We start from the raw sequence: 19,697 nt of genomic DNA, 5'->3' as shown, positions 1-19,697 counted from the left end.
GTCACACCCGGCGATGCACAGGGGTTACTCCTGGCTCTGCACTCAGGAATCACTCCTGGCGGTCCTCAGGGGACCATATGGGATGCTGGGATTCGAACCCGGGTCGACTGCGTGCAAGGCAAACACCCTACCTGCTGTGCTATCGCTCCAGCCCCCAGGGGCGGCATTTCTGGAAGCTGCCGGCTCCTGCCTCCCTGCGGATCAGCCGAGTGGACGGACCCACGTCCCCACCCCGCCCAGATCTGGGCTCTCTGCTGCTCTGTGGTCCTGCCACGCCCAGAGAAAAATGTCCCCCCACCAGGGCTGCCTGGGACGCGTTTCCCTTTGAGAGCTTTCTGGAGCCGGAGGGGCTCTGCAGGGCTGAGGCAGGTGCCTGGCTCTGAGGCCAGAACCATGTGGTCCCTGCAGGCTTCCAAGTGCCCCCACAGCACGGCCTAGGGGGGCCCCCCAGCACTGCAGGGCCCTAGCTGCTCTGCACCCTCAGGCCCCGGCACTGGACCGCGGGCTGGCTTGGCCCCGAGAGCCTTTGTTTGTGTCCACCAGGCTCAGGGGCGGATGAGGACAGTGGCTGGCGAAGGGCACCCGCTCCTGGTGGGCAGAGAGGCAGCAGTGCCAGCTGGGCTATGCCCACTTGGAGCCCGAAGGCCAAGTGAGGAGGGGGAGCACTGGACTTGGAACCTGTAGTTCAGGTTCTATCCAGCCACCCAGGCCTGTGTGACTCATGGTGACTCACCTGCCCTCTCTGGGCGTCAGTTTACTCAAGGGCATGGATTGGACCATGCCCTTGACTCTCTCTAGGGTCTTATCTTGCTCTCTCAAGGGCTCCAGGAAGACTCAGAATAAATGTGGATCTTGGGGATTATGAATCAAAGGGGTGGAGTGTGGGCCTGGATTGGGACAGGGTTGGGGGTGCGAGTTCAGACTCCGGCCCCGTATGACTTCCTGCCACAGCACCCACAGGTGGGGTCCTGGTGGCCCCTGCCCCAGTCCCGAGCACTGAGCTCTTTGGAACACCCAGGAGTGGTCCCACATGGTCGGGGGGAACCCCTCAGACACCACCGCCAGGAAGCCTGCATTCGGGGGCCCCGTGTAAGGCAGGAGAGCCCCTCCCCCTGGCCTGCCCCAGAGCGTCACCCTCCCCAGGCAGCAGAGTCCGAGCCGGGTGTCCATGGACAGCATTTATTAGGCGCCATTCTCAGAGTGAAGACAGATACAGGCGAGCGCTGACCGGGGGCCGCAGTAGCCACTGCCTGGGGGTCCAGGGGCTGCCCGGGGTGGGGGTGTGGGCGTGGGGGCACGGCACCCACACATATTGCATATTCTGTGGCAGTGTGCCCAGGCATAAGGCATCGGGGAAGCAGAAAGGCTGCCTGCAGTGGGCGGGGGCAGGGGGCGGCGACACGGGCCTTCCAGGTCCCCAGGGCAGACCCAGCCGGAGCCGGAAGCGGGGTGCAGCCATGTCCAGCCTGGGGTCTCGGGCCTCTCTCCCCAGCATCTCCCCGCAGCTTTGGTTGTGGCTCCCTCGGGACTGACGCGACAGGACCCCTCGAGGGGAGGGTCACATGCAGGACACAGGCAGCGGACACTGCCCTTCACCCCCTAATATCAACCTCAAGGGCACCTCGGTCCCGAGCCCCCCTTGGCGTGTGGCCCCCAGGCCCTGCGCACGGGGTGGGGCTCCCTCAGGAGCCAGGGCGAACCTGTTCTCTCCAGGGGCTGCCCAGTGGCCAGAGCACAGAGGGCCGGCTGGGCGGCTGCAGCTGGTCACTCTGCGGACCCACCACTCCTGCTTCCTTGGGTGCCAGGACTAGCCTGGCTCCGCAGAGCTAAGGAGCTGCCTAGGGACCAGCATCAGAGGCTGTGCTGAGGAGCGAAATGCCCCCCAAGCCCTGGGAGTAGTCTCGAATACCAATTCTTGCTCTGCCGGCAAAACTGTTGCGGCCCCTTTGGGCATCTCGGGTGCAGGGGGGTGGGCAGTGGGCTTGCCAGGCTGAGCCCCCCACCGGGAGGGCCCTTCCCTGCGGCAGCCCTAACTTCTCTCTCACCTTGGGGTTCTGGGAGGCCCTGCCTGCTGCCACTGGGAGGCGGCCCGGCCCACTCCCAAGCTCTGGGTCTCCTGGCCCATTTTCCATGAGATGCAGCTCTGCCAGGCCCAGGGACCTGCTGGAGTCTTCGAGGGGACCCGCTGAGGGTCCTGCCTCCTGGCCAGGTGGCACAGAAGCTGGGCCCCATTCCTGGCCTGGTTTCTGGTTTCAACTCTAATGGTTCACACGTGCCAGGGTTGCTGGAGCCGGCCCTCACGTGCGGGGGCGAGGAATGGGACGGGGCAGCCTGGCCTCCGGCTCCCCTTTGCCATTTGCTCTGTGTCACCTTGGGTAGGTCACTTTCCAATCCCAGGGTCTCATTGTCATCTGCCACACGGGGACAGGAGCTCCCTGCCCTGTGACTTCACTGGTGTGTGTGTATGTGTGCATGCATGTATGCTCACATGTGTGTGCATGCGAGTGCATGTGTGTATGCATGCATGTGCTCACATGTGTGCTCGTGAGTGTGTATGCATGTGCGTGCATGTATGTATGCATGTGCGTGCATGATTGCATGTGTGCAAGCACACATGCACATGTGTGCAAGTGTGTAATGCATGTGTGTATGCATGCATGTGCAAGTGTGTACATGCATGTGTGCATGCACATATGTGCATGTGTGCATGCATGTGTATGCATATGTGAAAGTGTGCATGTGTGCATGCATACATGTGTGTGCATATGTGTACGTGTGTGCATGTGTGCATATGTGTGTGTGCACTCACAGGAGTGAGTAGGCAGAGCACTATGATCAGAACTTGAAATTCATTCTAGAGTGTGAAGAGTGGGTCATGGCCAGCAGCTACAAGGTGGAGGGGTCAGGATCAGGTCAGTTTGCTTCCCAAGGGCAGTGTCTGGAAGGCTGGATGACCCCTCTCCCCCACCCCTACAAAGATCATTGGGGGCTAGTAAACTCTCACTGCTGGCCAGCAGGACCACCCTGCAGGTTAGTGGGCCACTGTCCCCCACCCCAGCTCTGGCTGCTGCAGCTTGTGGGCTCTCCCTCTTGTCTGCCTGCCCTCTGGGGTCACTTCTGGGGTCTGGGGGCTTCCCCCTTTTTCCATAACTGCAAAGCCATGCACACCACTACGGAGGGTAGCAGGAGAGGGGAGACAGCAGGGAATGCAGACCGGGAGAGGGACAGAGTCGGGGTGACCCGGACGAGGACGCGCTGGCGCTGGGAGGGGGAGACCTGGCAGGACAGAGGTATAAATAGAGACGCAAACACACACAGAACACCAAGTCCCCTCCCGGCGGGGGGCAGACGGGAGGGCGGAGGTCTGGGTACCAGCAGGGCGTCAGGGCACTGGGGAGCTCCTTCGGTTTCCAAAGGGATGGGAGGCTCCCAGCTCCCGCCTTCCACCCTTTCCCCCTCGCTGCCCCCCGCAAATTTCACATTTCTTGGACTTCGCAGGGCAAGGATGGGGGCTCCTGGGGTCTTCAGAGCCCGGGCTCCTGCCGGCTGGTGCGAGCAGGCACAGTCGGAGATGGGGGACGGAGGGCGAGCAGGAGGGGATGGGTGCCCCCTCGCCACATCGCGCCCTGCGCTCGCCCCCCGGCGCCCGGGGCCCCGCGCGCCCATCACACGGAGCTGCGGCGTTTCATGAGCCCGCGGAAGGTGGACAGGCTGTGCAGGCCCGTGGACACCGAGCTGATGGCCGAGCGCGGCGCCCCGCTGCACAGGCAGCGGCGCGAGGGCGTGTCGCTGTAGCGGCCGCCTCCCGGGGACGAGTGGCTCTGCTCCACGCACGTGTCGGACGTGGACAGGTCCCGCGGGATGATCATGGGGATGGAGTACTGCAGCTTCTCGCGGCTCTTGTACCACAGGCACGAGCACATGGACTGGAAGTGCAGCACCTCGGCGTAGACGTTGCGGAAGCCGCCGCCCGCCGCCGCGGCCGCCGTGGACGAGGCGGTGTCGGTGGTGTGCGCGCTGCCCGCGCTGCCCAGCGCGCCCGCGCCCAGCCCGGCCCCGCCGCAGCCGCCGCCGCCGCCCGCGCCGCCCGCGCCGCCCGCCTGCCCGTTGCGCGTGAGCAGCGCGCGGTGCTCGGCGTCGCGCTTCTCGTCCTCGGCGTTCATGGTCATGAAGCGCAGCACCACGAGGTTGAGGAAGGCGCCGATGACCGTGAGGCCCGTGAGGATGTAGACGAAACTGAAGGCCACGTACTGCGGCTGCGTCTGCAGCGCCTGGTCCTTCTGCAGCGCCACGTAGTCGCCGAAGCCGATGGTGGTGAGCGTGATGAAGCAGTAGTAGTAGGCCTGGAAGAAGGTCCAGTGCTCGTAGTAGGAGAAGGCGGCGGCGCCGATGCACAGCGTGCTCACGCACGAGAAGAAGCCGATGAGCACCATGTTGGCCATGGACACGTCGGCGCGCCGCATGCCCAGCCCGCGCTTGGCGCGGTGCAGCAGGTACTTCACGAAGGTGTTGATGCGCTCGCCCAGGCTCTGGAACATGACGAGCGTGAGCGGGATGCCCAGCAGCGCGTAGAACATGCAGAACACCTTGCCGCCATCCGTGCTGGGCGCAGCGTGGCCGTAGCCTGCGGGACAGGGGTGGGGCGGGGCGAGAGGCGAGCTGGTCAGTTACAGGGGCGTGGCCTTCCCGGAGACCTGCCCCTGTGGCCCCCCCCCCCCACTTTTTATTTTTTTCTTTATGGGTCACTCCCGGCGATGCTCAGGGGTTACTCCTGGCTCTGCACTCAGGAATTACTCCCGGCGGTGCTCGGGGCACCCTAAGGGATACTGGGAATCGAACCCGGGTCGACCTCGTGCAAGGCAAATGCCCTCCCCGCTGTGCTATCCCTCCAGCCCCAGCCCCTATACTTCTCACCCGCCTATCAAGAGAATAGTAATGTTCATATTGAAAATTCTTCAAAGAAGGTATTGTTATTCTAAATCGGACAAAATTAGGCCCCGTAGGAAAACTGGCTAATGAACTGTAGTTCAAATGGTGGATACAATGTATTCGGAATAGGATCTGAAGGGGGTGATAGGATTAAATTCTAAAAAATAAGTTCAAAACTGGTCAGATGCTCTATTTGCATTCCTTGGATGTTAGAGCCCCAAACTAACATAACTGTCTCTGATTGCCCCGCCTTGCGGGTGGGAGCCACCCTCAGCTTACTCACCGCAAGTGGCTCCAGGGATCAAACCCAGCCGCCATCAGACAAGCCTGCACTGGGCCCTGTAAGTTTGTTTATTTTTCCTGGCTCTAAACTGGGCACTGCCAGGCTGCCAGCCTACCTTTGGGGACGAATGCCTCAAGTCCTACCTCACTTCTTACCACAGGCTTACGTCTGATTCTATAGACACATTGGATGGCGGGGGCACACCCAGCAATGCTCAGGGGGTGCTACCTCAGGTTACTTGAGGGACCACATTGTACCAGGGATTGAGCCTGGGCTCCTGCATGTGAAGCACATGCTCAGCTGACTAAGCTCTCTCGACAGCACTTTTATTTTTTAGTTGAATCACCTTTTTTAATTGAATCACCACGAGAGATACAGTTACAAAGCGTTCATGTTTGAGTTTCGGTCATACAATGATCAAACACCCATCCCTTCACCAGTGCACACTTCCCACCACCAAAGTCCCCAGTATCCACCCCCACCCCCCACATCCCACCCCTTCCCCTGTCTGTGTGGTAGACAATTTCCACAGTACTCTTCTCTCTACTTTGATTACATTCAATATTTCGACACCAGTCCCACCATTATTATTTGAAATTTCCCGCCACCACTCAAACTTTCTCCAGCACTTTTTAAAACTCACTCCCAGAACTGGCTGAAAATTTGTGGTCCTTCCATCTGAAAGCAGTGGGGCTGGGCCTGGGGGCAGTGCCAAGGCCACTGGGGCCGTCTGACCCAAGAGAGCCAGAAAAGTGTGTCCAGGCAGGGAAACTGAGGCCCAGGCAGGGTGCCCCTGGGAGGAGAGCTGCTGTTCTTTTGTCTCTGGGCAAGGGCAAGGTTGTCAGAGAGCCTGCTGATGTGGGCGCCTGGCCAAGTGGGCCAGGGGTAGGGAAGCCATCCCTGGACAGTGCGGGGCCTGACAGCGCCTGTCCTGCTGTCCTGACCTGTGCCCACATCCGGCTTGGGTTTATGAGGACCAGTGGGGCCAAAGGTGGGCCCATGCCTTCCTGTCCCGGTGGCTGGGGCTGGGGGAAGGGCCCGGCACCCAGAAAGCTCTGAGGAGTCTTCCTCGATTGGGTGCTCAGGCCTAGTCCTATCACCGCCTCTCAGCATACACGGATGGGGTGTGACTAATACAACCACAGACTCACTCAAAGGTTCTCAGAGCAGAAAGGAGGCAAGGGGGGCTCAGAGAGGGAAAGCAACCTGCTTGTGGCCACACAGCCAGTGAACGACAGAGCCAGCACCCCGACTCAAGCTCCCCCATGCCCAGCAGGGCTTGTGCAGGGTGGCTGGGTCGCTCCAGCACCCGGGAAATCCAGAGCGTGGGGTGCTGGCCGTGCCTCTCCCTGGCTTCTCCTTCTGGCCTGTCCCTTCCGCTCCCAGCACACAGCCTTGGGAAGGACTCAGAGGCCTGCTCCTGCTGCCCTCATGTGCCAGTCATCTGTGTGCCTGGCCTCTGACCCCTGACCCCGTCAGCCACAGCCTTGGCTGGAAGGAGTGCGGGGCTAGGAGGAGGCGGCCTGGCAAGGCCCTTTCCACTCTGGGTCTCTTTTCTACTCATCTCTCATGCTGGGGGCCTGGGCGGAAGTTCTGGCCTGTGGAAGGTTCCAGGCTTTTCACCCTGCTGCCTTCCCCTTCACAGTTTTTTTTTTTTTCTTTTTGGGTCACATCCGGCGATGCTCAGGGGTTACTCCTGGCTCTGCACTCAGGAATTATTCCTGGCGGTGCTCAGGAGACCATATTGGATGCTGGGATTCAAACCCTGGTTGGCCGTGTGCAAGGCAAACGCCCTACCCACTGTGCTATCGCTCCAGCCCCCTCCACTTCACAGTTTAAACTCTGAAAGGTTCTTGCTTGTTGGTTTTCAGTAGATGCGCTGCCAAAGCGAGCCCATCGGCTTGTTTGTCTTAGGGGGCCTTCCCAGCCATGGTGAGGGCTTAGGGGGCACCCCGGGTGTGTTACTCAGTCCAGTGGTGCTAGGGACCACCTGAGCTATATCCAACAGTGCTAGGGGCTTGGAAGTGTGGCGCTGGGGCTAGGGCTGGGAGCCTTGAGCCTGCAGTACACACGCTTCCCATCTCCGAGCTGTCGCCCTGGCCCTGCCCTCTGGAGCATTTCACCCGTGGAGTCTGAAGAGCCGATGAGTGCAGGGTAGCCCCTCCTTGGTGTGAACGCTGGACACATGGTTCCTGTGTGTCATTTGCCCAGGAAGCGGTTGCCCACACCTGCTGATCAGAATTCTGGGGGGCGAGGGACACGGAGCTGAGACCGAGTGTTGCTTTTGTGATGCCTTGTCAGTCCCGAGAGCAGAGAGGAAGGAACCTCTGGCTTCCTGGTGGAAATGAGGATACCTAGCTCATCTCCTGAGCCTTAGTTTCCTTCTCTGTGATGTGGGAATTGCACTGCTCTCCTCCACCGAGCCCAGCTGGGGGGTTCAGTGAGCCAGTAGACCTCAAACACTCACACGTGGGGACCAAGTAGCAGCTCCTTATTTGGGGGGAAGATCAGGATGAGACTCTAAAGCCCCTTGGCCCTCGGCGTCCCGTAACTGGGGCTCCCCAGAGTGCACTTCCTGGAAGGCCCATGGCAGGGGCTGTTGGTTCTCATTGGGCGAGGGCAAGGGTTGCCAGGTGGAGTTCAAGTGTACGGGGGTTGACTTTAGTGGGATCTGTTGTCAGCTGTGGAGGGGGAGAGCTGCAGCCTGAGTCGGGGGACGACTCAGTTTCCTCACTCACTACCCTTGGGACGCTTTCTCGTGGCCTAGTGCTCGGTGGGTGACCCTTGGAACACACTTTGGGAAACGTTCCTCTGCCCAGTCGAACCTCTGAGATTCACCTCCTAGAACTGCTGTGACCTCGGTGGTCACGTGTCCTCCCCGCCTGCCATAGGTTAGAAACACAAAGCCCTTGGCGGTGCCTGGCTGAAGCCCATTTCCTGCTTCCCCGCTGCCCGGTTATCTAGTGTAAACAGTGCTCACTCCACCTCTGCCCGCCCCCATGTTCTCTCCCAGCGACCCTGGCACAGCGGACCTGGGGTCGGAGGCGCCCAGAGGCTGCTGGCTTGGGGCCCAGATGGGCACTTGCAAATTGAGACATGGGGAAGGGGCTTGGCCTTGGGGTACCGCATCAGCCCGGTGGGGCAGCCCAAGGGGAAGGGAATGACACAGTCACCCCAAAAGGAGCCTGGGGCTCACCTGCTGCCTGCAGAGGGCAGTCCGGCCTCACCCAGGGGGCGCCTCAAAAAGCTCCTTCCAGGAGCCTGAGTTACTACCTCAGGGAAGCTGGGGTGTGAAAGGTGGGTGCAGCGCTGGCAGGAGGGAGGGAGCAGGGCGATGTGGGGAATGAGCCCAGGCTGAGGCTCCAGCAGGCCTTGGGGCGCTGGTCTCCAAGGGGGGTCCTGGGGCCCAGCTCCTTGAGGCTGGCCTGACATAAGGCCCGGCAAGAAGGCCTTTGGGGGTCCAGACCACCTGCCCTCCCTGGCCCCTTCTGGGCCCCGGAGGCAATGCCCCCTGCTCGGGCCTGGCCAGGGCCGGAGCAAGCCTGGGAGCGTTCAGGGCCTTGGCGACCCTGGATCGGGGGTGGGGCAGCAGGGGGCAGGGCTGGTGCTGGGTGTGGAGTTTGTCCCCTGGGCCCTGATCACTGTCCCCGGAGGGAGGGCAGAGCCTCTGAGTGGCCCCGTCCCTGCCCCTTTCCAAAGCCTCTGCCCCCTCCCCAGCGGACTGCCCTGGCCCTGCGCGCCTCCTCCCCTAGCCCTCCCACCCGTTACTCCCATTCTGGGTCCTCCCATCCCCCACGTTCCCTGGGCCCACATGGGATTAGGGGGAGCCGAGGGGGAGGGTGCTGGTGTCATGGAAAATCCAGCAGCAGCCAAGGTCAGTGTTTGCAGACACAGCCTGGCCCCGAGCCAGGCCTGCTCCCTGGCCAGCTCCCTCCGGCCTCGCCCCGAGGCCAGCGCTGCACTGGGGCCCTCCAAGGAACCCCGAGGCTCTGGGACAAGGAGCTGCAGGATCCAGCAGTGCCGGGGAGGGAGACGCTGAGTAGTTCAATTCGCTCATTCTGGAGTGGGTCAAGGGGCCTCTAGCGGTACAGGGAGCAGCCCCCAGCCAGAGCGCAGCATCGGCGGCAACACCTGGGGAAAGCATCCCAGACCCTTCTGACCCTCACACCAAGGGCGCATCCAGACATCTGTTCTGGAGGACTAAATTCCGGTCAAACTTCCTCCAGGGACCAGCGTGAGAGTACAGGTGTCAAGGCACTTGCCTTGCACGTGGCTGACCCTGGGTCGATCCCCAGATCCTCCCTGAGCAAACACTAGTGCAGTTTCTGAGCACAGAGCCAAGAGTAAGCCCTGAGCACCGCTGGGTGAGCCCCAAACAAAGTTAACCAAACAAAAAAGCACGAACAGAAATGTCCTCCACATCAAGGGCAAGCCTGAGGTGCGGCTGGACTTGAAAGTGGACATGAGGTCAGGAGCAGTAGACCCACGTGTTCTAGCCGCCAGCTTTGAACTTGAACTCTGAGCACTGTCCAAGTGGGAGGGAGCGAGATGGGCTCTCTCATGGGACACACAGCGAAAAGCCTAGAGGAAGAGTTGCTGGTCAAATGTGTTCAACTGTGTGGCAGGGGGTGCAAAGGTTTAGGAAGAATGGAAGAGGGGCGTAAGGCAGCCTCTCGGTGGAGAACTGCAGGTGGGTTCTCCCTGCAGAAGGGCTTCACGGAGGAGGGAGCATGTGCCAAGGGCCCTGAAGGATGGGAGGGAAATGCAGGGTGTGAGATGCTACATGCAGAGAACAGAGCTGAGACACGTGATGTCTACTTAGGGGAGGGTGGGGGGAGGGGCTGCCAGCCTCCTCAGGCAGGAGGCAGCACGGGCACCCTCAGGCCCAGGCTCCCTGTGAGTTTGCAGTGCTGTTACTCGGCCTCTGCTGGATGGTCACGGAGATGAAGCCGAGATTCAGGGAGACCCACAGTCACCCGTGCACTGTGAAAGCTGGACACTCCCCAGATGTCCACCCCAAGGTGTATTTATATGCTGGGATATTGATGTGCTGTCTTTTTTTTTTGTTTGTTTGAGGAGCACTCCTGATGGTGCTCTGGCCACATCTGGCTCTGCGCTCAGCGGTTGTTCCCTGGTGGTGCTCGGGGAGGCAGGCCAGGCAGGGCTGGGGATCGAACTTGCGCCTCTGATCTGATCAGCCCCTTGACCTCTCAGGCTCTCTCTGAGCCTGAAGAATTGGCCTTGAGGAGTCTCCCAATTGCACAGAAATCACCATTGAAAGTGAAATTGAAATGGTGAGGTACAGCCCTGTGGGCGTAAGGGGACCCCTACCATGGTGACACCGGCTGGAAGTGTGTCTATTCGTGCTGCGAGAGAACCGAGAGCTGGAAGCACCTCGCTCTACGTCTGGAAAGTTTGGCTTTGGCTCATGGGCGCCTGGCGGACTCAAATGTTATTTTCACATGACCTAGTATTTTCGACAAAAATCGATGACTTCAACACGCAGAAAGTGATGGATAGGATAAACCGAGCGAGGAGGAAATTTATTCCTGCTTCCTTGGGCCTGAAGCTTCACTGACTGGTGGGGTTCGTTCTGGGGGCTAGGGTCAGGGTGAGGAGGCGAGGAGAGGGGGCTTGGAGGTTACATCTCAAGCTGAAGGCAGCCGGGAGCCCCTGAGAATTCCTGGTGACGGAGGGCCATGCTCCTATCGGTGGTCCGGACTTGCCGTGGTGGGGAGGGGCAGGGCAGTGGGGACAGGGACCCATTGGGTGGTCCTTGCTGGGTGCTGTGGTTAAGGGGTCAGGCCTAGAGTCCCTTCCTGAGGAGAGAGGGACGCAGGGATGGGCCAGGAACAGGAAGGAGCCAACAGCCTGGTGAGATGCTCCTGCGTTTGGGGTTTGACCATAAGCTCTACGGGCGCAGGGATCTGTTTGTCTCTTCCTGCGCTTTTGCTTTTGGGCTGTACCCAGTGGGGCTTAGGGGCCACTCCTGGTGCTCAGAGGTCAGTATGAGGGCCACGCAGTGCCAGGGGTTGAAAGTCCTCCCATTTAGGAAGTGCTCACTCCAGCCACCATCCTAGCCACAGGATTGAGAGAGAGAGAGAGAGAGAGAGAGAGAGAGAGAGAGAGAGAGAGAGAGAGAGAGAGAGAGAGAGAGAGAGAGAGAGAGAGAGAGAGAGAGAGAGAGATACTGGCTCCGTGCTAGGAATTTGTCCTGGCGGTGCTCAGGGGACCATGTGTGGTGCTGGGGATTGAACCTGGATCCATTTAGTGCAAGGCACATGCCTGACCTGCTGTACTATTGCTACGGCCCCATAGCCCTGGGATTTCTGCCCCTTATTATCACTGTGTCCCCCACACCTAGAATAGCTCCTGGCAGGCAGCTGGGACAGTGGCTCAAGGCAAGCCTGGGCACTGGATGGGGTGGACAACAGGGAGACTTAGATGGGGCAGGTCTCATGACACACCGGCCTGGAAAGGGGAATGACCTTTCCCTGGCCTGAGCAATCCGTGTCCTCTGACCAGCTGAGCAGGGCACCTGGGAACACAGGACTTCTAGCAGATGGATCTAGCGGGGGTTCATGGAGTGAGCCCACCAGGGGCTGCTTGGCGTGGACAGAGGAATCTCACAGTTTTGAAGTGGACTTGGCCCCCCACTGGTGGCTAGAGGTGCCCACCTCCCCTCCCACGCGTGTCGAAACACCGCATCTGCCACTCCAGCCTCTGGCTGCCTGGGTCCTTCCCTCACATGCTCTGGCTCTTCCCACTTTGCCCGGGGGAGGAGAAGCAGCCACAGATTCCCCCCTAGGGGACTGGCTGCTCCTACGAGTGTCCCTGCTGCATCCGGTGACTCCCTGCTGGCTGCACCCAGGTCCTGAAGCCTGGCAGCCTGAAATCTTACCATGCGGGCCGTGATGCCAGCAATAGGGTCCCGTGGGGCAGAGGAGCCCAGGAATGAAAGAGCCCCCACCTGGCTCCCATCTTATCCCTGCCCCTACCTTGCTCTGTGGCAGGAGTTGACAACTTGTTTCTCTAAGGGACCACATAGTAAATATTTTAGTCTTCCCTGGCCAAGTGGACTCTTGAAACTCCTCAGCTGTGCTTTGAGAGTAAGAACACAGCCAGAGAGACTATGTAAATAAACCGCATGGCTGTGTTTCAATAAAACTTTATTTATCACAGCAAGCAGGGGGCCAAACTCAGCCCCTGCCATAGGGCCCTTATTGCGGCAGACCAGCTCCCTGAGCTAGTGCACCTACCTTGAAACTGGAGGTTAGATGAGATGATCCCTGCCTGTTGTGCCAAGCTCACACCCCGTGGAAAGGGTGGGTCTTGAGCAGGGTGTGGAGCCAGATCTGCAGTGGGATTGGAACCTGCAGCTCCTTGCAGGACTGTGGCTGTACTGTCACATTTCTGGACACAGTTCCTGTTCTCTTTACTGCCTGATTGGGCTTTGTTTGGGTCAGCAAAGCTCACCTCAAAGGTCACCTCCTCTGGGAAGCCTTTCCTGATCCCATCCACCAAACAAATCACTGCTCCCGAGCTCTTTGGTCATCTTGAGACCATTCTTCAAACAGTTAACCCGTTGACTCAGCAGAACACATGCAGGACACTCAGGGTTTGAGAATAACAGCAATTTTGAGTGTTTTATGTGTGTGAGACTTGGTCATTTACAGAGAAAAAAATTTGGTTTTGGGCCATATCTACTGGTGCTCAGGGCGCAACACTCAGGGATCACCCCTGGCAGGGCTTGGAGGACCATATGGGGTACCAGGGATTGAACTCAGGTCAGCTGCTTGCAAGGCTAGAACTTTCCTGCTGTCTTACCCTTCTGGGCCCTTCATAGAGCAACTTTTACACACTTTATAGTTGGAGTTTACACAGCTATCCTGTGTTGTTGCTATTCTTCCCATTCTACAGATGTGGAGACTCAGGCTCAGGGCCACCTAAGGTGTTATTCTCTCAGGCCATAAATACAAGAACCAAAATGGAGCTTCAAAGACACTTCTCCGTGCAGTCTGCTTAGCTGCCCCAGGACTGGGGAGTGTGATGGGTGCGCAGAGAATCTGGGTGGGTGCTAGCCAGGTCTGCCCTGCTCTGGGTCTACGCTTCCTCTTCAGGGAACAGAAGAGGCTAAAGAGATTCTTTTGGTTTGGGGCCACACCTGGTGGTGCTCAGGGCTTACCCCTGGCTCTGTGCTCAGGGATCACTTCTGGCAGGGCTCAGGGGACCATATGGGTGCCGGGGATCAAACGAGGGTTGACCACATGCACGGCAAGTGCCCTCCTCACTGTCCTAGCACTCTGGCCACTGCGGAGGCATTCTGAAGGCCAGTGACATCTGGGCTGACAGAAAGTGGTAATTCTGAGGGGTGGTCGGTCTCCAAAGCAATGGGCCTGCATGGGGGTCCACATGAGGCCAGAGGCCTTTGCTGAGCTGCCCCAAGGGCACTAAACAGGCTGTGAGGGTGAACCTTGGAGCTCCTTGGCAGGGGGCGCCAAGCTGGGCTGCTGGGCAGAGAGTTCTGATACCCCTCACTGAGCCTCGGCCCACTGGCCCACACATCACAGCACTGTATGCTGAGGCACACATGTGCTCCTGTCTCAGTCTCCTGGAGCACTCGGGGGAACACTCTGGTCCTGCTCACTATTGAGCCCCCAGGGGGTCCCAAACCCCTTCTCACATCTGGCCCTGGAGACCAGTCTCCTGCAGACTTGAGTATTGCTGTGTGTGCGCATGTGAATGCATGTGTGTATATGTATGCATGTATGTGTGTATGTATGTGTATGCATGCATATGTGCATATGTATGTGTTCTGGGGATCAAACCCAGGGTCTCATACATACAAGGCAGAAGCTCTCCAGCCCTAGTCTTGGCTTCCTTTGGCTTCTCATGTGCTGCCTTCCTCCTCCTCCTCTTCTTCCTCCCCCTCTCCCTATTCTCCTTCCTCCTCCTTCTCCTCAGCAGACCCTCGACTGAGGTCCTTGGGGATGAGGCTAGTGTGACCGCTTGGGTCTGAAGCACAGGCTGGTGGCAGTGACAACTGTCCTGGTGTCCTGGTAGCTGGGGGCTGTGGCTGTGAGCAGCACCACCCTTGCGCAGAAGCCCCCATTCCTGCCCCCGAGAGCCAGCCGGCACTCAGGGCTCTGAACTCCCTGATTTCACTGAGTCTTCACAGCCATTTGGTGAGTGAGGAGGACCCCTGTCTACATGTGGGAAAACCAGGGCTGTGTGGCAGTACAGGAGGAGGTGGGCACGCTGTGGTTAGGTGATCTGAGAGAGGCACCCTGGCTGGCCAGCAGGGCATGGAGGCATGGGGGGTGAGTGGCAGAGCCAGGCCTACCTAGCTAGCTCCCTGTTCTGCTTCTCAGTGACCTCCAGGGTCCCCAGACAGGGAACGGGGGTCAGGCCATGACTCCTCGGAGTGGGGCCTTGGAAAGGACTCCTCTTAGGAGGTTCAGGGGGATGACAGATGGGCAGAGACTCCAAATAAGAGCGCCCTACCTGCCAGATTCTCCCAACAGGCCGGGAGCACCTGGCCCCAGAGGAGGAGTCTCCAGGCCTGAGCTGGGTAGGCAACAGCAAGACCAGGCTGGCCACAGGTGCGGGAGGTGGGGGAGGGCAGGGGGCTCAGAGCCAGCCTTGGGAGGGGCGGTCCCTGGGGAGGTCCAGAGGATAGGATGAGTCTGGGGGCCCCTGGCTGAGCTCCAGAGCACAGGAGAATGCAGCAACGGGAAACGGCGAAGGCCCCTCTCCACGTGGCTCACATACAGCAAATGTTCACTTGCTCCCTCCTGCCAGGCCCTAGGTGGGCTCTGAGGTTATTCCTGGCCCTGTGCTCAGGATGCTGTGAGTGCAGGGGACCAAACTGGGTGTGGCCGCGCGCAAGGCAAGCTCTTAGACCTTGTACTGTCTCTGGCGCCCTAGGCTGTGTTCTGGTCCTTCCTTGTGGCACAGAGCGGCCTAGGCACGGCCCGCTGCAGCAGGAGCTGAGTCTGTGCCAGATGGGGGGCAGGGCAGGGGTAGGGGGCCACCCACCCGCCCTGCAGCCGTGCGGGGTGTTTTCGGCTACCCGGGCTCAGGATGACTGACGCGGGGCCCAGCTGCGTGGGAACACCTGGCTACTGCTCAGAGCGCGGCCTGCTGGCACCGGCAGTGGGACAGAGGGCACCGCGCCGGGACGCTCCTCGCTCCGCCCCCCTCCGTATATTTAGACTTTCTCTATTTACTCAAGAAAACGCCAACGTTCGTTCACAGACCGCCTGTGAAGGTCTGCCTGCCTCCCGCCCCCGCGCTGCCCTCCTGGCTGGCATTGCCTTTCCCGCCCCCCTCAGCTCCGCACAGCAGCGGGGTCACAAGCCTGCACACCCCCACCCCCTCGTCCCGTCGGGCGGCCGGGCCCCTGGTGGGGTCTGTCTCCTGGCCTCCAGGAAGGCAGCTGTGCCTGCTCTCTCGGCCTCCCCCCACCACGGCAAGTCCATCGATCTCCCCGATGGCCTCCTACGGGCTCCCGGGCCCCAGCGTGACCAGCAAGGCAGCCGGGCGGCTCTGCTCTGGCAAGGAGGCAGAGGCTCAGGCAGGCAAGCTGCGCTGCCCACCGCTGCTCCAGGCAGCTGGCAATGGGCCGGACGGGGCTTTGCTCCCCCATCCTGCCAGGGAGGCGCTTCCGGCTGCCGGCTGGGCCCGGGCTGGGTGGAGGGCGCGGAGAGGCCGGTCCAGCGAGGCCTGGTCAGCGCTGCCGCGTGCAAACCACGTAGTCAGGGTGCGTGTGTCCTGCCTCCCCTCAATTGTGCCGGAAGGAGGCGCCAGGGGCGGAATGGCGTCTTTCCTCGGGGCAGGGTGACCATGAGGCAACAGGGCGGGAGAGGTGGCGAGAGAAGTGGGGGAAAGCGGGGAGCCAGGCTCCACGATGGGCGGCGGGTGGCCACTGCCAGCAGCCAGAGCAGGGCGGGTCAGGCGGCTGCTGCGCCACGTGATCCTGGCTCGGCCACAGCCGATTGGACCCGGGATCACACGTGACCCGAGAGCGGGCTGGCCTGAGCCAATCAGCTTGCTTCTCCTGGGAACGGGGGCTACGGGGTGTAAACCTGGCCAAGTGGAGCGTGCCCTGCCAGTTAGGGGGGCAAGGGAAGTGCGCCGCAAGGTGAGGGCGCAGAGAGGGGAGGGCAGGAGCGTGGGGGGGGGCTCACTGCTGGCCTCCGAGCCCGGCCTGGCGGTGCCTGCCCGCCTGGAATCCCCCAGCACCGGCACGGATGGGAGAAGGTGCTGCACCTCCAGCTGCCCCTCGTCACTCCGCAGGGTGGGGCCCGGTTCCCAGTCCTGCGCTCTGCAAGATGCGCACCGTGGACTGGCCCTGCTGGGCTTCCAGCTCACCTGGACGCAACCAGCCACGGAACCGGGAGCTTTCCTGTGGGATCTTCAGCACCTTTGGGGGCCCCCTAACGTCGGGGAGGTCTCTGAGACCGTTGGGGGTGGGGGGCTGAAGCCTGGAGAGGTTGGGCCCTTCCCCACAGCCCCTGGCTCTAGGCCTGCTGATTCTCCCGGGCCTGGGCCTATCTGCTGCCCCTCAAGTCTCCTGGCTGGTGACCAGGGGGTGGAAAGGCAAGGTGGAGAGGTGGGGGCAGGTGTGGGAGGGCAGAACTATAAGGTGCAAAGTACAGAGCACAGGCCTAGGGCAACTCTCAGGAGTGGCTAGCATAATAATATTGTAACAACATAACAATATTATTATAACTGCTCTAAGCTCTGCTCTGGGCTGCCTCTCACCATGCAAGCCCTCCTTAGCTCTCCAAATACACAAGATCCTGGTGAGTGGGCATGCGGTTAAGCACAGAAGCTAGCTGTCCACTGCCTGGTTCACCCCTCTCTGACCTGCTCTTCCCCCCTCTGCCAACTGTCCCATCCCCTCTGTTCCAAGGTGGGGGACACCGTCCCTCACCACTGCTGTTATCTCTGACCTTCACGGACAGCTCCGGGCTGCTCCCCTGCCATCTCCCTGGCCCCCAGCCACTCTCTGGCAGGTTTTGCACACAGGTGGGCCCCCTGCCCTTGGGTGCACCTTGCCCAGGATCCCTGGCGGATCCCCAGGAAGTGGACCTTGATGGATGGGGCGGCTCAGGTGGGCAGTCCGTGGCCCCTGTCCCCCCCGTCCCCATGTCCTGCCTCCCCACGCTCCTCTCTGGACATGGCGAGTGGCCCAAACGGCTCTGGGCTGGCAGAGAATTGGGGAGCAGATGCCAGGAGATGTGAAGGAGGCTTTTCTTAGGCGCAGCACCCTCCCCGGGGCTCAGGAGCTCAGATGGTGCAGCCTGGCCCAGTGCCCAGCAGGAGAGGGACTCTAGGCAACAGGACCTCGGCCTGCAGGCAGCTGGGGGGGGGGCCCACGCAGGCAAGCAAGAAAGTCTTCCCTTCAGTGAAAGGGGCAGGGGAGCCACCCCCCACCCCCTCGGCTAGCCTACCCCCATCCTCCAACTGCTCTGTCAAGTTCCAGGCCTGAAAGAAGCCACCAAAGCCAGCTCCCCTCCCCCGCTCAGTGAACCTGACAGGTGCACCCGCTGGAAACACGCTTCCCGCAGCCCTGCGCCCGGCCGGCCGGGAATGCTCCTTCAGGCGGATGGAAACCACTCAGATGGCAGGCAGCTACCCCGTCCTCGGGGACACTCTCTGCCCTTCTTCACACACGCAGGTGTGGAAGGGGTGCCAGGGAGGATGCCAGACTCACCCTCGGCTCCTCACTCCCCTGCCCGCCTCAGGCATTTGCTCCCCCCTCCTCACCTTCCAGCTCCCTGGACCCCCACACCAGGCCACCAGGCAGGACGGGAGGATGACCGCCTGCTTCCTTGCCCCCCTGCTCGGGCCCTGGTGCCCAGCCCTCTCCAGCCGCTGCTTGAAGTTCTGCGCTGCCTCTGCTCCTGGCACCCCCTGCCTTGGTGGGGCCGCACGCGCTGACTTTCCCTGCTGCTGACTTGATTCACTCACGACAATGCCTCTCCCCTCCCACCCCTCCCACTGCAAACAGCACTCGCTGGCCTTTATATAGCGCTTACTACGTGCCGCGCAGCTTGGAGCCCGCTAATAGATGCGCTCCAGTCCTCCGCCACGGCGCCTATTATTATCCTCGCCTCGAGATGCAGGGACAGGGCCACAGAGAAGGGCAGTGACTTGCTCAGGGTCACACAGCAAGACCCTTGCAGCTGAAGACCCCCGCCAACTGCTTCTCCTGTTCTCTGCACATGTCCTTCTTTCTCCTACAGTCCCATTTCGAAGGAGAGGGGTTCCCCTCCCAAGGATCCTGCACCCCCTAACCGGGCTCTGCCTTGGCTCTGGGCTTTGGCTCCTGGCTTTACTTGCTCCCCTTGCCCTGAGGCTCCTCACGTGCAGGTCTCTAGCTGCTCACTTCGGGTCTCGGAAAAAGAGAGGGAGGGATGCGGGGGAGTGAGGGAGGGGGGAGAACCCGCCAGGCACTATCCTGGTCTTGGACCTATGCTTTCCCTCTTCACTTTCCCCCGCCCCCACATTACCCACGAAGGCTTCTCTCACCAACAGCAGAAACTTCCTGTGGGCAGTGCCTCCGGGGCCCCCTGGCACTCTGGGATAAATGGATGAAAGGCCCTGCAGGTTGGATTTCCCCTCCCTGAGGCCCATGGACAGTGTGCAACTTAGACAACCATCCAGAGCGGTCTTGGCCATCTATGTCCTCTCTTCCTCCATTCTCTGGGCATGTTCTGCCTCCCTGCTCGGGTTTCCTCCTCTCTGGGAGGACCCTTTCCTGTGCACCCCCCAGTCCCTTGGAACGCCTTTGCTTCTGCTTCTCCTGTAGCTGACTGTGAGTTCAGGCTAGGACGGCGGGGCAGCAGGGCCCCTGGTTCCAGGACACCCTCCCCAACCCCGCTGCTGCTCTGCTCCACACAGTGTCTCCACCTGCCACCTCTCAGAGCAGGGCAGCAGACTGGGCTCGCCCCTCACTCCCCGAGATCTTCCTCGCCCCCTCTGTGCTCCCCCACAGCCTCTCTGCTGCCTGTCACCGTCTCCCTGGCCACAGCCCCTACACCCTGCCTTCCGCTCCCCCCTTTCTCTCCGCCTCCACCCCTACCCCAGCCCCCACTGTGCACGAGATGCCCCTTTGCTCTGGACTTGGCAGTGGTTCCCAACTCACCCCCGCAGTGTCCACTCCCTGACGCCCATCTCCCCCATGCTTGCTTCTTGCTGATGTTCCGCCCTCCACTTGCCACCCTTCTGCTCCCCAAACTCCTGTGACTCCCCCTGCCTGCAGAGACCGAAGCTCAGACGTCCCAAAGTACCATGTGTGCCCTGAACATGCATGTCCAACCTTAGCTGCTGATAAGTCTGTGCCGTAGTCTTCTGAGCTAACTGTGGCAGCAGTTTGACTTAATTTGGGGGGCCTCCCGACGGGGCCTGATGGTTTGGTGGTCACCCTGCTGTGTTGGGGTTCACCAGCGGTGTTGGGGTGGGGCATGTGCACCAT

The 19,697-nt window shown here is 60.8% G+C and overlaps 1 protein-coding gene across 1 annotated transcript in view; it reads right to left on the bottom strand.

Moving 5' to 3' along the window:
• Window positions 1-1,165: 1,165 nt before the first annotated feature.
• The window catches only part of KCNK3 (potassium two pore domain channel subfamily K member 3), a 31,548-nt gene continuing 13,016 nt past the window's right edge, over window positions 1,166-19,697 (bottom strand). The window contains exon 2 of the mRNA XM_055122734.1: window positions 1,166-4,624. Within this exon, the coding sequence (XP_054978709.1) occupies window positions 3,666-4,624 (959 nt within the window). The 3' untranslated portion in view covers window positions 1,166-3,665. The remainder of the gene's footprint in view (window positions 4,625-19,697) is intronic.

This window comes from Sorex araneus, chromosome X (assembly GCF_027595985.1).
Source record: "Sorex araneus isolate mSorAra2 chromosome X, mSorAra2.pri, whole genome shotgun sequence".
Taxonomy (NCBI): domain Eukaryota; kingdom Metazoa; phylum Chordata; class Mammalia; order Eulipotyphla; family Soricidae; genus Sorex; species Sorex araneus.
This window is presented reverse-complemented; position numbering and strand designations above follow the sequence as displayed.